This window comes from Pneumocystis jirovecii, assembly GCF_001477535.1.
Source record: "Pneumocystis jirovecii RU7 chromosome Unknown supercont1.4, whole genome shotgun sequence".
Classification (NCBI taxonomy): domain Eukaryota; kingdom Fungi; phylum Ascomycota; class Pneumocystomycetes; order Pneumocystales; family Pneumocystaceae; genus Pneumocystis; species Pneumocystis jirovecii.
In genome coordinates this window covers 240443-259570 of record NW_017264778.1, presented here as the reverse complement: position 1 = coordinate 259570, position 19128 = coordinate 240443, and the positions used below count along the sequence as shown (strand labels likewise).

Below are 19128 nucleotides of genomic sequence, written 5' to 3'. Positions count from 1 at the left end.
ATGTAAATGAATTATTATGTAATTTATTAACTTCTTTTTACTTATTTTTTTTTTCTGGAAAACTATGGTTTTCGATTAAGACTTCAAAGATTTAAAAATATATAAGATATTTGTTGGATGAAGATTAATTTTTATAACAGTTATGGTATTGAAAATTCATTGCAAATATTCTTTTTTAAGAAGATGGGCTTCATCTGGTCCTCATTCTACAAAACATCCTCGATGCCGTATACCAAAGTCAAAACCAATCCCAGAGGGAATATTATTACAAACAGAATCAAATTCATCTCTTTTTTATAATCCTCCAGCATCTCCTCCTGATTATAGAGTAACGCCTTATTCTTTTCTTCCAGACACAGTTAAAAAGTTAAATGAAAAGCCTGTTTTTCATGGAACATTACCACCACCATTATCGCCGATTAAGCAAAAAAAGTATCATTTAATTGATGAAGATATAAAGCAAATAAAAATATTAAGAGAAAATGGAATGAGTCGTTCTAATATAGCAAAAAAATTTAATGCATCACGGTTTTTTGTTGGAATGGTTGCTCCATTAAGTAAAGAAAAAGTAGATGAGATTAAACGAAAGCATCAAGAAATTAAGGAACAATGGAGTGATCGTAAAAAAGAAATAATGATGAACCGAATGAAAAGAAGAAAGCTGTGGGGAAAAGAGTATTAGTTATATGTGTTTTGGGATAAATATTATTATTACAAAATATGTTAACATTTTATATAGAAAGTGTCGGTTTGTGAATACATTTTCAAAAACGTGTATAATGCATGTGTTCTATATGAGTTCTTAAACATAATTAAATATTGTCTTTATTGATAATAGTATTGATTTATTGATTAAATTGGTGTAATAACATTGATTATGGTTTTGCATAATGTACAGTTTTGTTACTGGTGGAGTTTATTTATTTCTTCATTCTGTATGGGGATTAGTGATTGCAGCATTCTTTGTTAACTTTTTTGATAAGTTCTACCCATTCTACTGCACGTTTGTGAAGGTCATCAAAATTATATACTTTATTTGGCTAAAAATGTTAGGTGATAGAAAAAGAGGAGAATCTTACTGTTTCTATTACCCATAACCTTCCACTTTTTCCTTCTAATCTTATTTTTATATTTGATTTTCCTAAAGGGATTTCGCTTTTAACTTTTTTTTCTCCATTACTTTCTTCAGTAACAAATAAGGCTCTTCCTTTACTTGTAATGAGAAGATTTCGTGTCTTTTTTCTTTGCAAAAGCCTGGAAAGCCTACTGGGCGATTTTCCTGATAAAATACCTTCTTCGCCTACTCCTTTTCCCATTGACATCAAAACCGGCCCAAGACGTAAAAGACGTTCATTAGGTAAATCAAGAACTGATGACCAAAGTTTATCCAATTCAGATAATGTTGTATCGTTTATATTTTGTTCATATACAGTTTGTGAAAAATGAGATGAACGTTGTTTATGTTTTTTTAATTTAGGTGTATTAGGTAAAGATGAAGGCGAACCTGAATCCAATTTTATAATATTCGAAGGTTTATGTGGACTTTCTGTAATAGTAGAAACTTTATATGGTTTTAGTTTAGGAGGGTTTGTTTTCCATAGAGTTTTTCCCCATGGCATTCCATCAAAAAATTTATGAGATTTAAGTTCTTCTATAGTTAATCTCTTTTGAGGATCGAGGATTAATATCCGTTCGCAAAGATCTTTAGCATTTGGTGGAAAATTTGAAGGAAATTGATACTTAAGATTAATAATTTTTTGAAATGTCTGGTATTCATTTGATGCTTTAAAAGGTGGTCGTCCTACAAAAAGTTGATATATTATGCATCCATATGCCCATATATCGGAACTTAATTATTAAAATACTGATAATGCATTTATAAATAGATAAATTACCTTTTATATGCTACTTTGTCTATTAATAGCTCTGGAGATACATATTCTGCTGTTCCAACAAACGAATTTGCTCTAGAAAGTTTGTTTTCGTTTTCTTTAATATTATTCCCATTTTTTCCTTCAGGGATTTCATTAATAGTTTTTGTAGGAGATTCTAGTATTTTTGCAGTACCAAAATCTGTAATTTTAATTTTCATTTTGTCATCAAGTAATACACTTTATATAATGATTAGTGGAAATAAGATAAATCAAATAACACACTTTTCAGGTTTAAGGTCACGGTGAATAATACCACAGCTATGTATATAATGTACAGCATCTAAAATTTGAGCACCATAATATCGTGTGCACTCTTCATTTAATGAACCAAGCTAATGGAAATAAGTAATATGTTTTAAATATTTTGTGTTTTACATGTTTAACAAAATTAAGAAGTTCTCCATTTGACGCAAGGCTTAAAACAAAATATAAATTTCTTTCATCTTGAAATGTATAATATAGCTGAACAATTCCTGGATGGTTTCCAAGTTTATTTAATGTATCTTTTTCTATGTAAACGTATTTAACTTTCTTTTCTTTAATAATATGTCTTTTGTCGAGAATTTTAATTGCATATTCTTTTGATGTTTGCTTATCTTTTGCTGCAATAACCTTTAAAGTTTGTTAAATGAAATATAAAAATGAATTTATAAGCTAGCATACTGTCGAATAAGATCCTTCTCCAAGTGTACGTCCAAGTATGAAATCTTTTATATTTTTTTTTATAACTTTTGATACAATTCCATTTTCTTCATTAACTTCGATCGTCTTCTTTGCTGATCCTTTCTCAATCCAGTATTCTGTGTTTGATTTATATGTATTATACTTTTTTGGATGCTCTAAAAACATATTATTTTGTAATAAATTTATGTTATCATTGTGTTTAGTTTCTAATTGTTTAGATTGTAAAATATGTGAACAATGATTATAAAAAGATTCATTTGATTTTTCTGAATTATTTATTTCTGTCTTTGTATTATTTTGTACTATATCTGAAACAATACAGTTATCTTTAGCGATAGATAAAGACGCATCTGGTATGTTCTGAGGAATTGAAAAGAGCTTATCTTTGAATACTTCAGGATCTTTCTCATGTCTACATGAGTGTTCACTCTCTGCATTTATTGTTTCTTTAATATGAAATGTTTCAGGAGTTGTCAACATCACGTTATTTAAAGACATTTTATGCATTAATTTTGTTTAAAAATAGAAATGTTGAGATATTTCTGTATTAATATTAAATTTCTATATTTTTTTTGACAAAATGGACTGTTTTTGAATATTTCAATGCCCTATTTTGATTTTTTTCAAAACTTAACTAATGTTCGACAAATTCTACAAAGATGTTAAGGAAATTTAAAAGAAAAAATATAAAAATAAAGTTAGAAACTTGAAAAATGTTTTCTTAATAGCATTTATGTTTTAAATATGTTTCTTTTATTTAAAAGAAAAAAATAATAGAGTACGATGATTTTGAAAACAAATATATAATTAATATGCAAATAAAAACACATGTTATTTTAATGCAAATGGCATATTTAAGAAATATTATTAAGCTAGAATTGATATTAAGATATAAATTTCCTTATTATGTAATTCTAATAGATTAAATGCCAAAGACTTTGTCATCTTTGTATTTCTTTTCTTTGAGTTCAGAAGATTTATCGGCTAGTATTTTAGGATCTGGCAAGCTGTTCTCGTTTGTAGTAGGAGAATTTCCTGGTTTATTTGATGGAATATCAAAGAATTTTGACTGTAAAACAGATGTTTCGCTACGATGACGTAAATGGTGTCGAGGTGAGCGCTTAGAAAGAGGCGGTAATATAGAATTTCCAAAAGGTGGAAGCAAAAGCTGTTGTGGTTGTGATACTCTCTTTTTTTTAGATGGTGAAAATGAACATGATTCTTTTTCATGTGAATTCAAAATATTTGATTGAGATGTTAGTTCTGATCCTTCATTATTCACTGTAGTGACTGAATTTACTGATTCTCCAGGAGGTATCCAATAATGAAAAAAAAGGGAAGGTAAAGATGATGCATTTGAATTTAATGTATGGTTTTGATTTGGTGCAGGCTCTGTTACATTTCTTGAAAGCATAAATGGTGATTTTCCGCCCTTTTGGGAAGGCGAATTTGCTGGAAAAGAATCTAGTGTATTTGGTATATTTGTTTGATGACGAGGTTGTGGTGCACATTGGTTTGATAAAGATCCGGGTTCTTGAGATGAATGGCAAAGTGCTGAAATAGATATTTCAGAAGACCCTAAATTATGTGATTGATATTGTACTGAAGATGTTGAAGAAAGAGAGTAGCTTTGAGAAAGTGCTAATGTAGAGTTATTTAATTGACCAGAAAAAATAGTAGGAATTGCATTAGGTTGAATCCCTCCTCGAAGTGCATTAACTAAAATTTCGTTTTCTATTCTTTTAATATCAAGACGCACCATTTCCTGTTTTAATCTGTCTTCTTCTGTTTTCGCAATCATTATAGTACGTAATGTTTCTTCTGAGCCAGCCCATCGTTCTAAAATATCACGAAGTGTGAATTCTTTACTAAAGGAAAAGTCATTGTTGCGTTTTTCAAGAGAAATTTGGTATGAATTATGGTCACAATTGCAGTTGAATTCTTTTTGATGTATAGGGTGATTTGACATTTTAAAGGTTAAATATTTGAGTTAAAATGGAATATAAACTACTTTTATTTTAATATAATTATGTGTTTTGGTATTTTTTTTTTTTGTATTTCCTTAATATTTTTTAACCTTTTTTCTGAATTTTCTATTTTTTTTAGTAAATGTTTTAAAATAAGAATTTTTACTAGAAATATCTATAATAATCACATAATATTGTATGCAATTCTTTAAAATTCTTTTTAAATTGTATCATTCAATTATATTCTTTTTTTGAAATTGCTCTTGAAATAAGGGCTGATAATTAACGAGGTTTTGTAGAGTGTAGTTTAGGTTAGATTCATAAAAAAACGATTAAATAATATATATATAAAAAGTTATATGATGAATAAAATAATATTTGATAATATAAAATAAAATCTAAATGTTATTTTTTGTAGAAAAAAGAGAAAGTAAAAGACAAAATGAAATATAATTAAAACGTGAAAAATGTCAAATATAAAAAAATGTCATAAATATAAAAGATATATAAGAATGTATAATATTAATGGTAAACACCAATTGATATGTTATAAATATAGAAATGAATAAGAAGCTAAATATTTTAGTATTTTAATTCAAAAAATCTTGTTGCTGAAAAGATGAGTCTGCATGTTGACAATGAGTATTTGTATTCTGAATTAATTGAGTTAAATGTTTTTGAGGAATAAGTTGTTGCTGATGTTGTTCGGTTGCTAGAGGTAACTTTTGTATTTGTGGTTGGCTACATATATTTGTACATTCATTTTGATGTTCTGTAAAAAAAGTATTAATGTTGGATTTTATATTGTGTAGATTTCCTGACTTGGATTGTTCTGTTGTGCAAAAATTAGGTGAATTTTTTAAAAGTTGGGACGAAGTAGAGAAATCCATTGTTGAAGATATAGGAGATTTATCGATAAAAAAAAGAGATTTTAATCTTGCATATGGCTCAATGAGTGTATATACATTTGATGGAGGTGAAAATATCATAGGGTTTTTATAAATGTAAGTTTCCTAGTCAATTTTAGATAAATTTTTTAAAAGGGATATGATTTACGGCATTTTTGCAGGACTTGTCTGCAATTGTTGCAAGATATGCAAGATTTGTTTGAAGACGTTGAATACATCTAGTATTATAAATAAAGATTTATAACAGTTTTGATAAATACCCTGTCATAGTGGATCCCGGTGTTTCTAAATGATCTTTTTCTATATTTTTTTCATTTTGAAGCTCTATACATTTCTGGAGAAGAAGTGTATTTATTTCTAAGATTAGTGAAACTCGTTGATGATTAAGTTCTTTTAATGCATCTGACAATGATTGTGATGAATTCATAAACAAATCTATATTGAAAAAAAGGACGTTAATCATATTAAAGTTATTATATCCTCTTACTATTACTGTTTATATTTTTTGAATTTTCTATATTTGTGATTGTTGTTAACTCGGAAGATTTAAAGGGTATTGACTGGTTTGAGTGTGTAAAATTATTATTCGAATTAATTTCATTATAATATCTTATTTCAGAGTGAATGTTATTTTTAAACATATTTCAGAATATATTAAAAAATTAGGCTAGGTAAATTCATTTCATAGTTGATGAAAACCAATACTTGATTTTTATAAAAATGCGAAGTGATTAAATTATAAAAATTTTAAAAAAGTATATATTAATTCAAAAAAAGAATTCTTAAAAACATAAATTAATAAAGTATTTAAGAATTTTGCTTTCTAGAATGCATTGGAGTGTTAAAATTCAATATAGTAACTATAAGTTATAAATTATCCCCATTTAAATTTTCCCCATTTCCCTGAAAATATACCATTTTTGGAGCTCAAAACATCGTCGCCTGACATGTCTAATGTTGATGAAACTAAATTTAAATCTATAGCCTGCGGTTTTACATATTGTCCATTAAATATTGGTTTTTTAAGATGTCTTGGTTTTCGAGATTCTTCTAGCATTTTAGTATATACAGCCATTCTATTTTTGCATATAGCAAGTTCTTCGCGCAATTGTTCACATGAAATACAAGTATTCGGCGTTGCTGGACTATTGTCTGATATAGATGGAGATAATGATAAAGTCGATGATAGCATTCTTGAACAGTTATATTCTTGTGATTGAGGTGATATATTAATATTTTTAGGGGATGCATTTTTATGGTGATCTTGCTGAAGCATCAATTCTTGTAATTTTTTACTAGTATTGTCATATGAATTTAGAAAAATTTTATGTAAGTTATTAACATAATCGGACTGTTTATACTTGTTTTCAGAAATTGCTTTTTGAATCCTTTGTTTCTCTTCCAACATTTCATCCCAATGTATATGAATATCATGAATTTTATTCTTTATGTTTATTATTTCTAATTCTTTTAAATTAACTTGTTTTTCTAAGTCTTTTACTTTTGATTGTTCATGTGACAATTTTTCTTGTAAAAAAGAAAGTTCTTTTGCAAGAGGATTAGGAGGGAGAGAAGAATCATCTAATTCTTTTGTTAATTGTTCAATAATTTTGTTCTTATCATAATTTTTGTTTTCATAATTTTTATCAGAAAAAATGAAATTATCTATAGTGTTAGTTTCTTGATAATTTTGTTCGTTTGAATTCTTAGAGTTAGATATTTTTTTATTAGGACTATTTATAGTCTCATTGATAAATTCGATTAGTTTTAAAGCAATACTTTTATATTTTAAAGAAATTCTTCCTAATGTTTCTAATTCCTCAGTAGTAGAAGCATGTTCTCTTTGTAAAGAGCTTAAAGCCACAACAAGGTCTTCAATTTGATAATGAAGTTCTTTGTTATCTTTTTCAAATAAATTATTAGATCCAGATGTTTTTTTAAATGATTGTCTCTCCGAACAACATATAGATGATAATGTTGAATTTATTGTTTTTTCTGATTCTAATGGTATTGAGTTTACAGACGAAAATGAAGAAATATTTAAGTTTTGTGGTATTTTTTGTATATTATTATTTTCATAAAATGAATTAGAATTAGATGAATTTATAAAGATTGGTAAAGAATTAGAATTTTTTTGTAATTTTTCGAAAAACCCTGTAGATGTTGATTGGACTTCATTGGTAGTGGATTTTATGAGAGTTCTATGTTCTTCAGATATATTTTGGTTAAATTTTTGTTCCAATTTTGTTAAAGAATTTCGTGTAACAATATTGTCAAGCTTAAGTGCATCTGATATTAATTCGTCATTATTTTTTCCATATACTGCCCATAACTCTGGGCTAAGAAGTAATTGTAAATTTCCTTCAAAATCAATACTTAAAAGACGCTCTTCGTTTTTTATGATCAAAGCAATAGCAACCCTTATGATAGTTTCAGGAGCTCCTTCACCGAAAATTATATCATAGATTCTATGTAACGTTGAAAGAGGACATGTAACAGCAAATAGGCTAAGAAACCATTGACTAGCATACATAAGAGGATGTATTCCTATAGAACTAAAGTATGTAGCAACAGATGGTACACGAAGAGAAAGAAAATGCTCAAACTGAAAAAGTCGTAGATGAAGCCCTGATAAATTAACAGTAAACATAGTTCTCATATCATAGCATTCCATAAGTCTATAAAAAAATGAGTAATGAATATTTTTTCATTTAGAATTGTACCTAACAAGAACACAAAAAGCTTCGGATTCGGACATGTTCATCAAAAGAGGGCCAACGATGAATCCCAAACTATAAAATAAAGTCAAATGTTGTATATATAATTATTAACTAAATACCCTTGACAGTATCCTACTTCCGCATCGTATAAACTAAAAGCACGAAGAACTGATTGAAGTTTTTTTTGGCCATCACCTCCTTCTTCTTTAAACATCTCAACACCTGGAAATGTTCTTGCAAGATCACGAACAATTACTTTTTCATATGGGCTTCTCTCATTGCGTAGAGTTTCAAAAAGACCTTCCAAGTGCGTATCCTGCGCACTAGACATGCTCTGCCAAACAAGACCACGAAGAGGATGTGGTATGCCTTCACGTATTTTTTTTGTTAAAAAATGTGGTGATTGAATGGCTGTTGTATTATAATCTAAGATTATATATTAACATATTATAATTTTTGGCTAAAAATAGTATACCCGAAATCAATGAAATCCAAAAATCAAGGTTTTCAATACTATTAATAGAGACAACTTCGTTTATTGGGAATGAAGATATTTTTGGATTATTTATGCGTGAATTTATAAGATCTTGTATATGTTGCTGGGAATGATTTGTTAAGAACCGAGAGGACACTCGTTTGGGATCATCTATGAGTCGTCTATTTTCTTTTTCGAGTCTTGAAAGTAAAAAGTCTAAGTTCTATACTATGGTTTATATAATAATAATAATATCTTTTTAATACCTTTTCTGTTTCTTGAGCATTTTCTTTTATGATTAACGTATCCCAGTTTTCTTTCTGTGTTTTTGAAGTTCCTGCTTCACACGAACTGGTTAATGGAGTTTCTGTTGGTATAAAAATGCTTTCTTTCTGTGTTATTTTGTTTTCTGTCTCATATTCTAACATTTATGTGGGTTCCAGGATGTCTTTTTAGACTAAAAGATAATAAATAGTGAAATAAAGTAAAAGATAATTTTATATCCGTATTTAATTTTTAATTTTTTTAAAAAAAATATTAGTTTTTTGACTTCTTATCTTATTAGTATAGCGTTTTTCCTTATAGGGTTCTTCTAAATCTTACAAAATACCAATGTTAATATTTACTGATATGCTTTTTAAATATTTAGAATGTGTTTTTTTTAAAAATATAGTAATAAGCCTTTTTTGTTACTATAAATCGATTTTTATCTTCCTTAGACTTTTTCGACAATCCTTATAAGAGTTTTCTTTTATATTTCCAAAAAAAATACTTAAATTTATATAGTATTTATGAAATGTTTTAAAAATGGTATTTTTGAATGTAAAAAAATAGTTAAGTATATTTTTTTTAAAAAAAGAACTTGGGTATGCTTAAGATAGGTTCCTTAATATGAATATATGACTTAGAACTTGAATTTTAGTATCTTTCCTATGTCTTTTTTAAATTATAAATACACTTGAATATTTAGTCTTTGCAAGAACTATATATTTTCGTACAGTTATATGTTTTTATGTAGTAGAAATGGTTTAATATGTTCCTATATGAAATTCCTTTTGAAACTATAATTTCAGCTGTTATTTTGGAAATGCGCTGACTATTTAATCTTTATTTTTTCTACTTGTTAAGAGCTTTGATTTAGGGATTTTCGCTATCGTGTGAGTTGCCTAGGTAACAATAAATACTTTGAGAAGATAGGAAATTAAATTATGAATTATATAGTTTGTTGGATTTTTACTTTTTTTATTTTTTATTTTTAATATTTATTCTTTTTATTTATGAAAACGTGTTTATTTATTATAAAAAGGCTTTTTTTTTGATATGAGGTTTTTTAGAGAAAACATAAGTTTAAGTGTTTGTATTAAAAGGTCGATAAAGTAAAAACTTAGTCGAAGAAAAATAAAGTAATTATTGATGTTTGAAATTTGAAAATAATGCGCATATATGCATTTCATATGTTATTTGAAGGGATTTAGACGAGTTTTTAGGTGTTATTTTTTATTTAAGACCAGCAGTCGCGTATTAAGCTGTTTTGGAAGATTAATTGTTAGAGGAGGTTAGATAAAGTGCCAATGCTTCGAGAAACAAGTAGTGATGATTCAGATATGTCTTTTTCCTTGGTATATTTTCATGATATTTCTTAAAAATGTGTTTTATGATGTTAACTTTGTATGGTAGAAACGTAAATATACGAATGTATCAAAAAATATCAAGAAAATTAGAAATGCTGACGTTGGATTCGATTCTGAAAGACAGCTTTGTTCGGAAATTGCTTCTGTTGGGAGAACTATTTCAGAGAATTTATCATATTCAAGACATGAGAATTTTTCTGATACTGTGGATACTATTGAATCGAAAAATCATTTATTAGCTACAAAGACAACGTCTGAAATATATCAGAAGGTATTTTGTTTGAATGTTAGTTGTAAGTTTTCTTAAAGAGTTTATTTAGCTTTCACAATTAGAGCATATTTTAAAACGACCAGATACTTATATAGGGAGTATTGAATTTACGTCTCAACACATTTGGGTTTATGATGATAATACAAATGCTATGAAATATAGGTAATTTCTTAATATTTTACTGCATGAAGGGCTTGTTTTTTTAATAGGCAAGTATCAATTGTTCCTGGTTTATATAAAATATTTGATGAGATTCTTGTTAATGCTGCTGATAATAAAATACGGGATCCAAATATGGATACGATTAAGGTTGAATTTAGTCGAGAGAAAAATGTTATATCTATTTATAATAATGGTCGTGGAATACCAATAGAAATTCACAATGTGAGTTAGTTTTATTATTGATGTACTTTTAATATTTTGAAGAAAGAAAAAGTATGGATTCCTGAGCTTATTTTTGGTCATCTTTTAACATCAAGTAATTATGATGATGAGGAAAAGAAAGTAACTGGTGGTCGTAATGGGTATGGTGCTAAGCTTTGTAATATATTTTCAACAGAATTTATTGTTGAGACTGCTGATAGAGCAACTAAAAAAACATATAAACAAGTTTTTTTGAATAATATGACTAAAAAAAAGGATCCCGTTATTAAAGAAAATAAAAAGGATGAAGAATATACTCGAATTACCTTTAAACCGGATCTTGAAAGATTTGGTATGAAAGAGATAGATTCTGATCTTGAATCTGTTTTTAAAAGACGCGTTTATGATTTAGCAGGTAGTGTTAAAAATGTAAAAGTGTTTCTTAATGGGGAGAGGATTAAGGTTAAATCGTTTAAACAGTACATAGAAATGTATCTCAATTCTGATGATTCTGAAAATAATTTGAAACCTACAATAATTCATGAAGTTGTAAATGATAGATGGGAGGTTGCTTTTACCGTTAGCGATGGTCAATTTAATCAGGTTAGTTTCGTTAATAGTATAGCAACTACTCGCGGAGGAACTCATGTTAATTATGTTTCTGACCAAATTGTTTTAAAACTTATTGAAGCTGTAAAGAAAAAAAATAAGAATATTCCTATTAAACCATTTCAAGTCAAAAATCATATTTGGGTTTTTATTAATTCTCTTATTGAGAATCCTTCTTTCGATTCTCAAACGAAAGAAACATTAACATTAAAGCAAACTGCATTTGGTTCAAAGTGTATTCTTAGTGATGATTTTATTAAGAAGGTTTTGAAAACGCCTATTATGGAGAAGATTTTGGATACTGCTCAGAAAAAAGCTGATCAATTGATGAAGAAAACTGATGGGTCGAAGAAAATGCGAATCACTGGTTTACCTAAGCTTGAAGATGCTAATAAAGCTGGAACTAAGGAAGGTCATAAATGTACACTTATTTTAACTGAAGGTGATTCTGCAAAATCTTTAGCTATGTCTGGTATTGGTGTGGTTGGTCGCGATTATTTTGGAGTTTATCCGCTTAGAGGAAAATTGTTAAATGTTCGTGAAGCATCACATGAACAAATTAGCAAAAATGCTGAAATTAATGCTATAAAGCAAATTATGGGCCTTCAACATAAAAAGGTATATACTTCTACTTCTGAATTACGCTATGGGCATTTGATGATTATGACTGATCAAGATCATGATGGGAGTCATATTAAGGGTTTGATTATTAATTATTTGGAAAGTTCGTTTCCATCTTTATTGGAGATACCGGGATTTTTAATTGAGTTTATTACTCCAATTGTAAAAGCAACAAAAGGAACTCAGGAAAAGACGTTTTTTACTATCCCTGAGTATGAGTATTGGAAGGAGTCTGTTGATAATGCTAAAGGGTGGAAAATAAAATATTATAAAGGATTAGGTACTAGTTATGGTAATGATGTTAAAAAATATTTTTCTGATTTAGATACACATTTAAAAGAGTTTCATTCCATTAGAGAAGGTGATAAAGAATTGATTGATATGGCTTTTTCGAAAAAAAAGGCAGATGAACGAAAAGAATGGTTGAGACTTTTTAAACCAGGGACTTATATGGATCATACTTTAGATAAAATACCGATATCTGATTTCATTAACAAGGAGCTCATTTTATTTAGTATGGCAGATAATATTAGATCGATTCCTTCTGTAGTGGATGGTTTAAAACCTGGACAGAGAAAAGTTATATTTGGGTGTTTTAAAAGAAAATTAAAAAGTGAAATTAAAGTTGCACAATTATCAGGATATATTTCTGAGCATACTGCATATCATCATGGAGAGCAAAGTCTTACACAAACGATAATAGGATTAGCACAAACATTTGTTGGAAGTAATAATATTAATCTCATGAAACCCAATGGGCAATTTGGTACTCGTTTGCAAGGTGGGAAAGATGCTGCATCTCCACGTTATATTTTTACTGAGTTGTCTCCTTTGACACGGAAAATATTTGTAGAATCAGATGATGCATTGTTAAATTACCTTAATGAAGATGGTCAATCTATAGAACCTCTTTGGTATGTTCCTATAATACCTTTAATTCTTGTGAATGGATGTGAAGGAATTGGAACGGGATGGAGTTCTTATATACCTAATTTTAATCCTATTGATTTAGTTAATAATATTCGTAGAATGATGAATGGTGAGAAATTAGAGCCAATGCATCCATGGTACCGTGGTTTTAATGGAAGTATTGAAAAACAAGGTGATAAGTACAAGATTTCTGGGTGTATACGTCAGATAGACGATACGACTGTTGAAATTACAGAGCTTCCTATAAGATTTTGGACTCAGGATATGAAAGAGTTTTTAGAATTATCTGTTGTAGGATCAGATAAAGTACAACCTTTTATAAAAGTATTTTCTAAAAAAGTAAAGATTTTTTTGTTGATTTTTTAGGATTATTCAGAATATCACACTGATACTGTGGTTCATTTCATTATAAAATTAACCGAGAAGGGAATGGCTGAGTCTTTAGCTCAAGGCCTTGAGGAAAAATTTAAACTAATAAAAATTCAAAATATGACAAATATGGTTGCTTTTGATTCTTCAGGGCGTATAAAAAAATACAACTCAGTAGAAGAAATTCTTTTGGAATTTTACAACATTCGTTTGCAGTTTTATCAAAAAAGAAAGGTACTGATATAATAAAATATCTTAATCTAATATTAACTAGGATTATCTTGTAAATGAATTGGAAAGTCAATATAATAAATTATCTAATCAAGTAAGATTTGTTAAAATGGTTATAAATAAGGAGCAGGATTTTTTAAACAGAAAACGCAAAGATCTTCTTGATGATTTAAAATTAAAGGGTTTTATCCCTTTTCCAAAAAATAAGCATATATCTGTTGATAACGCTACTGAAACTTCTAATAATTTAGCAGAGAATGATGATGATGATGCTACTGGTTATGATTATTTGTTAAGCATGCCTTTATGGTCATTAACTGCAGAAAAGGTAGAGAAATTGCTTAAGGATAAGCTAGATAAAGAGAATGAATTAGAGTCGCTTTTGAAACTTACTGTTAAAGATTTATGGAATAAAGATTTAGATAATTTTGTTGAAGAATGGGAAATGTTTCTGAAGCATGATGAAAATCTTACTTCAAAGGTTAAAAATTTGAAAAAGGATAAAAGGAACTCTCAAAAGCTAGGCATAGTAACTCAAAAATCAGTAGTTAAAAAACGAGCAGTAAATTCTCAGAATAAACCATCTGATGTTGATTATAAACCGTTTTCAAAAAAAACTTTACTTTCGGCTAAACAAACAACACTGCCTTTTAGTGTTAAGAATGTAAAAGATACTGATGTTGACTTTTTGAAAAATCAAGAATCGTCTAATAAAGTCATAAATGAATCAGTAGTTGCCGTAGAGAATGATCAAGTATTTGCAAAAACGGATGCTACTGCTGAGAGAAAATATGGGGCAAATGCTATTATTGTGCCATCATTAAAAGGAGATTTGTCGGATGATAGTGATACTGATTATATGGATGATTTAGTCAAGAAATATACTATAAATCCATCGGGCGGAAAAAGTATGACTTCATATATAAAGTCTGTATCTCCTAGTCCTAAAAAAACAAAAATAGCGTTATCTACAAAGTCTCGATCTCCGCCTAAAATGTCGACTCTTTTGGATTCGAGTCCTGATTATGTTGTACCTATAACAAAGTCTTCTACGAAAACAATACATAAGAAAAAGAAAACTTTAGCTAGAAAAATTAATATAAATGATTCAGAAATTGATATTCCTGTTCGAAGTGATATTTCTCAGCGACCAAGACGTCAAGTTGCTGTTCAAGCTCGTCAACGTGTTGTGGCTATTATTAATTCTGATGATAATGATACAACATTAGATAGATCATCTTTATCAAGCGAATTCGATGGTTCATCTTCATAATTAAATATATGCATATATTAAAATGACTTTATTTTGAATTATATCTACAAAATCTTATATTTATGATTTGCATTGCATCTGTTTTTTATGTTTATATTTTTATGCATTTTTTCAAAATCCAAAATGTTGATTTTATTCATTTATTATATACGCTTGTTAAATATAAGTTTAGTTACTTTTGGAAATATTTTTAGAATTTTTATTTTTATGTTATAAAGATTTTATATTTTAATTTTCAAGATACCGATAGCCTAACTTATGCTTCAATTTATTCTTGTTCAAAACAGACAAGGTATTTATTATTTAAAATTAAAATGAATATATAAGTTATTTATGTTTAAAATAATAGGAAAAACGAGGCTTTCAAAATGGTATGTACCATGTGATGTATGTATTTTTTATAAATCTATTTTTTTGAATTTTTTATATTGTATTTTAGGATCAAGAAAAAAATAGAATTAAAGGTGAAATTCATCGTCTTATTGTTCCAAGGGATCAGAGACATCAATCCAATTTTGTAGATGTACGGAATTGCACTAGTCTTTTAGAATATGTTGGATTAAATTTGACTATAGTTTTGTAATCATAAAATTATTTATCGTAGATATGCTGGTCTTTTTTTTTCTGTTTGTGTTGACTTAGACGATAATGAATTGGCTTATCTTGAAGCAATACATCTGTTTGTTGAGGTTATTGATCGTTTTTTTGGAAATGTCTGTGAATTAGATTTGATCTTTAATTTTTATAAGGTAGTTTGTATATTTCTAGTTGTTTTTAAATATGGTTATAGGTTTATGTTATTTTAGATGAGGTTTTTTTGGCTGGAGAGATTGAGGAGATTAGTAAAAGTGTTATTTTAACGCGTTTGGAAGAACTGAGTCGTTTAGAATAGCTTTTATAATGTAAAGGGAAAAATATTAAAAGTATTGAATATATATTGGTAATAATGCATATGAATGAAAGGTTTTTTGTAGTTTCTTGTTTTTTATTTTTCTTTATTAATAATTTTATGGTTTCATGTTTTTATATATTGGTTTTGCAAAACGAATATAGAATGTTAGTTATGTAACATAGTATATTTTTATATTAAATTATTTTAAAAGACTTGTTTTTATAAATCTTTGAATCGATTCGAAAACTCTTTTAGATGTCTTTAAATAATTTGCAAAATAAATTGAAGATTCAGACAAAACTATGTGTAAGATATAAATTATACAATATATATATTTAGGAAATTTCTGATATTTTTTAGATAACTCGTCTTCGTTTGATAGAGCAAAAGATAATGGCTATTCATAAGTCACAGGAAAAAGAACTGGCTATTTTATTAGGAAAAGACATGAAACAAAATTTAATGATAAAGGCGGAAAATATGATTAGGTTTTTTGCTTGAATTTTACTTTTTTTTTTTTTAATTTCCTTTTTTTGGTAGAGAAAATATGAAAATAGAATTGTTGGGGATTTTGAATTTGTAATTTTTTTTAAATACTTTTGTTTTATTATTTACTTAAGTAGATATTGTGAAGTATTACTTTCGCGTTTTCATCTTTTGAAAAAAGGGTTACTTTTTCATTTGTTTTAAAACAATTAATATTGATAGTTATTGTCATGAACAAATTGAACAGGCTGTTTGTACATTGATTTATGCTACACCGAGATGTGATGTTAAAGAGCTTCATAATGTAAGAGTATTTTTTGTTTGTTTTATTTTATTTATAAGATAGATGAATGGAATTTTTAGGTTATATTTTGGAAAGGAATTTATACAGGATTCTGTGGAAAATAAACATGGAAAAGTTGATCCTAAGGTTTGTGTTAATGCCTAAGCGTATTGGAAATAAATATTAGAAAGGTTGCGGAAAAACTTTCTAATAAATCAGTAAATAATGATCTTATTGAAAGTTATCTTGAAGAAATTGCGCGTTTTTATAATATTAAACAAGATTGTAATCTAAATGCTTCTAAAATGATAGATGACACTGCTTTGTATAATAAAGAATTAGAAGATTTGCTAAAAAATAATAATTCTTCGAAATTTGTAGTGTCTTCTTTATCTTCGCCTGATGATTCAGAATCTCAATTAAAATTATCATTAATATATTCACAAAATAATTATAATAGGGGTAATTCCGATTTTATTAATTTTTCTGAAATATCAAAAGAAATGTCGCAAAATATGTCTAATGTTTCAAACATAGATCAACTTCGAGAAAGATTTGAAAGGCTTAAACAAATTTAATTTTAAAGTATATAATTAAACAAAAAATTATAGTATTTGTTTTGGTTATCATTGTATTTAATACAGCATGCATTTAGTTCGTTTATGCGTTTATGTTTTTATTTATTTTCTCGGTCAGATAATTCCAGCTTTTGTATATTCCTCCACTCAATATTCCTTTTAGAGTTTGTGAAACACTAGGCCAATATACTGTTGTTTTGATTGTTTTTATTAGTTCTTTATGGAAACATTTGTCTTTGATTATCATTTTTTCAAAAGAGTAATCATTTTCATATGGTTCATTATAATTTATTTTTTCATATTTTGCTTTTTGACTATAAGCATAATATAGACGATCTTTAAATTTTTTAGGAAGTTGTCGAATCATATTCGCCCTTGAAACAGGATTAAAGTCTTGGATAAGCGTTTTGCATGTTTCAATAGTTTGTTTGTTTGAGATAACTTGAATATTTGGCAACTTATTTATTAAAGGAAAATATAGTTGATGGAAGTCATAAATCTGTGTATTTACTATAGCTTCTATTTTATTTGGGTTTTCTGCGAATTTCATTCTTGGATCTCCTAGTTTTAGTTAAAATATAAAAAATATCTTAGAAATTTTTACCAGTGTATGATATTTTAGAAATTGTTGAGTATAGTTCATATTCTGAAAATTTTTCTGGAAGTAATAACATTGCTACTCTTAAAGCTGAGATCAGGTTTTTGTTATATGCAAATTTGACACGTGGTTCATCTTTAAGTATCTTTATCTAAAAGAAATAAGTTTTAAAATGTATTATAAATATCTTGAAATATACAGGTTTATGCATTCTTCCAGAAAGATATAATGTATTCCATTCACTAAGTTCTTGGCAAAGATCGTCAATTGTAATTACTCCATATTTTATTGTCTTTTAAAAATTAGTATTTTATGGGTTTGTTTGGGGAAATACTATGTTATTAATTTTAATATATGGATTGTAATATACATTTGCTTTAATTTTTTCTTGTAAATAACTTATAAAATAGCTACCAAAGTATTTTAGAAACGAATAATGATTATTATTGTGGAATAAATTTAAAGAATGCCACTGCTGTGCTTGAGATACTCCAAAAATAAAGTCAATCATTGGTTCTTTCTATTTGTAATAAGATATTTAATTTCTTTGCTATTGTAAATATTGTTCTTACATTATTTCCTTTCTGTTTAAAGACACCACTTCCATATGCAAATGAAAACTGTATAGGTGCTTTAAACTCCCGTAGTATTTCTTTAAGTGTTTCTTTAAGTTCTTGGTGTCCTGAAAAATATTGATTTGTCTTTAGATTTTCGTATATCTTGTTAGATTTTTGATATTCGTGTATTGAGTTTTTTTTCTTAAAATTTTCTTGTTCTTTAAAGGTATCTTTTTTCTCTACTGTTGTGAAAGTTTTTGAATTTAAATTTTGGAAACTTAAGTTCTTTATTTGCAATAGTGATCTAATGCAGGTCTGAGTAAAAGTTGTCCTATTATAAGAATGTAGTAATGATATATGCTTAGTTTTAGTTATGCATGGAGTATAGAATAGTACTTTTTTGTAGGACATATTTCTTGTATTTCTTACGTGCTTGTTTTTTATAAATTGTTGCATTTTTCAAAGATACCTATTAATAATGTATTGTATATATATGGTTCGTGTTTAAAGGAATTGAAATGTTGTTTTTAGAAAATTGCTTTTCCATGTTTAAGACTTCATATAATATTCAACTAAAACGTGGTTTTGAATTCCATAAATAATGTCAAATATTAAAATAATTATAAGTTATTGATATTATGATAAATTATTGTTTTTTCGACTTTACGATCGGTGTTGTTAATAGATTTGTTATAAAACGTTTAAGAAGTTTTACAATATAATAATAAGTACCCTTTGTTAGCGTTCT

The 19128-nt window shown here is 27.4% G+C and overlaps 9 protein-coding genes across 9 annotated transcripts; 4 read left to right on the top strand and 5 right to left on the bottom strand.

Moving 5' to 3' along the window:
• Nucleotides 1-142: 142 nt before the first annotated feature.
• T551_01022 (uncharacterized protein) lies at nt 143-682 on the top strand (the record flags this gene model as incomplete). The annotated part of the gene is made up of 1 exon (XM_018373285.1): nt 143-682. One exon carries the CDS (start codon nt 143-145, stop codon nt 680-682), a length of 540 nt encoding a protein of 179 aa, XP_018230453.1.
• Nucleotides 683-944: 262 nt separating this feature from the next.
• Nucleotides 945-3116, bottom strand: T551_01021 (uncharacterized protein; the record flags this gene model as incomplete). The annotated part of the gene is made up of 6 exons (XM_018373284.1): nt 945-1040; nt 1080-1848; nt 1896-2111; nt 2157-2266; nt 2310-2546; nt 2598-3116. The coding sequence occupies 6 exons, from the start codon at nt 3114-3116 to the stop codon at nt 945-947; spliced, it is 1947 nt and encodes a 648-aa protein (XP_018230452.1).
• Nucleotides 3117-3540: 424 nt separating this feature from the next.
• T551_01020 (uncharacterized protein) lies at nt 3541-4587 on the bottom strand (the record flags this gene model as incomplete). Its single annotated transcript, XM_018373283.1, has 1 exon — nt 3541-4587. The coding sequence occupies one exon, from the start codon at nt 4585-4587 to the stop codon at nt 3541-3543; it is 1047 nt and encodes a 348-aa protein (XP_018230451.1).
• A 588-nt stretch (nt 4588-5175) lies between these two features.
• T551_01019 (uncharacterized protein) lies at nt 5176-5956 on the bottom strand (the record flags this gene model as incomplete). Its single annotated transcript, XM_018373282.1, has 3 exons — nt 5176-5598; nt 5642-5711; nt 5754-5956. The coding sequence occupies 3 exons, from the start codon at nt 5954-5956 to the stop codon at nt 5176-5178; spliced, it is 696 nt and encodes a 231-aa protein (XP_018230450.1).
• A 411-nt stretch (nt 5957-6367) lies between these two features.
• T551_01018 (uncharacterized protein) lies at nt 6368-9116 on the bottom strand (the record flags this gene model as incomplete). Its single annotated transcript, XM_018373281.1, has 5 exons — nt 6368-8171; nt 8217-8285; nt 8333-8639; nt 8689-8911; nt 8955-9116. The coding sequence occupies 5 exons, from the start codon at nt 9114-9116 to the stop codon at nt 6368-6370; spliced, it is 2565 nt and encodes an 854-aa protein (XP_018230449.1).
• Nucleotides 9117-10259: 1143 nt separating this feature from the next.
• Nucleotides 10260-14986, top strand: T551_01017 (DNA topoisomerase 2; the record flags this gene model as incomplete). The annotated part of the gene is made up of 7 exons (XM_018373280.1): nt 10260-10307; nt 10366-10590; nt 10640-10752; nt 10782-10974; nt 11017-13437; nt 13480-13716; nt 13757-14986. 7 exons carry the CDS (start codon nt 10260-10262, stop codon nt 14984-14986), a joined length of 4467 nt encoding a protein of 1488 aa, XP_018230448.1.
• A 258-nt stretch (nt 14987-15244) lies between these two features.
• T551_01016 (AP-2 complex subunit sigma) lies at nt 15245-15878 on the top strand (the record flags this gene model as incomplete). Its single annotated transcript, XM_018373279.1, has 5 exons — nt 15245-15278; nt 15336-15373; nt 15426-15509; nt 15562-15738; nt 15777-15878. The coding sequence occupies 5 exons, from the start codon at nt 15245-15247 to the stop codon at nt 15876-15878; spliced, it is 435 nt and encodes a 144-aa protein (XP_018230447.1).
• Nucleotides 15879-16133: 255 nt separating this feature from the next.
• On the top strand, nt 16134-17225 carry T551_01015 (uncharacterized protein; the record flags this gene model as incomplete). The annotated part of the gene is made up of 7 exons (XM_018373278.1): nt 16134-16184; nt 16239-16366; nt 16419-16457; nt 16502-16546; nt 16587-16668; nt 16711-16794; nt 16839-17225. 7 exons carry the CDS (start codon nt 16134-16136, stop codon nt 17223-17225), a joined length of 816 nt encoding a protein of 271 aa, XP_018230446.1.
• An 82-nt stretch (nt 17226-17307) lies between these two features.
• T551_01014 (uncharacterized protein) lies at nt 17308-18862 on the bottom strand (the record flags this gene model as incomplete). The annotated part of the gene is made up of 5 exons (XM_018373277.1): nt 18396-18862; nt 18158-18343; nt 18023-18115; nt 17830-17974; nt 17308-17786 (listed from the first exon to the last, which is right to left on the bottom strand). The coding sequence occupies exons 1-5, from the start codon at nt 18834-18836 to the stop codon at nt 17308-17310; spliced, it is 1344 nt and encodes a 447-aa protein (XP_018230445.1). The 5' UTR covers nt 18837-18862.
• Between the last annotated feature and the right edge of the window lie 266 nt (nt 18863-19128).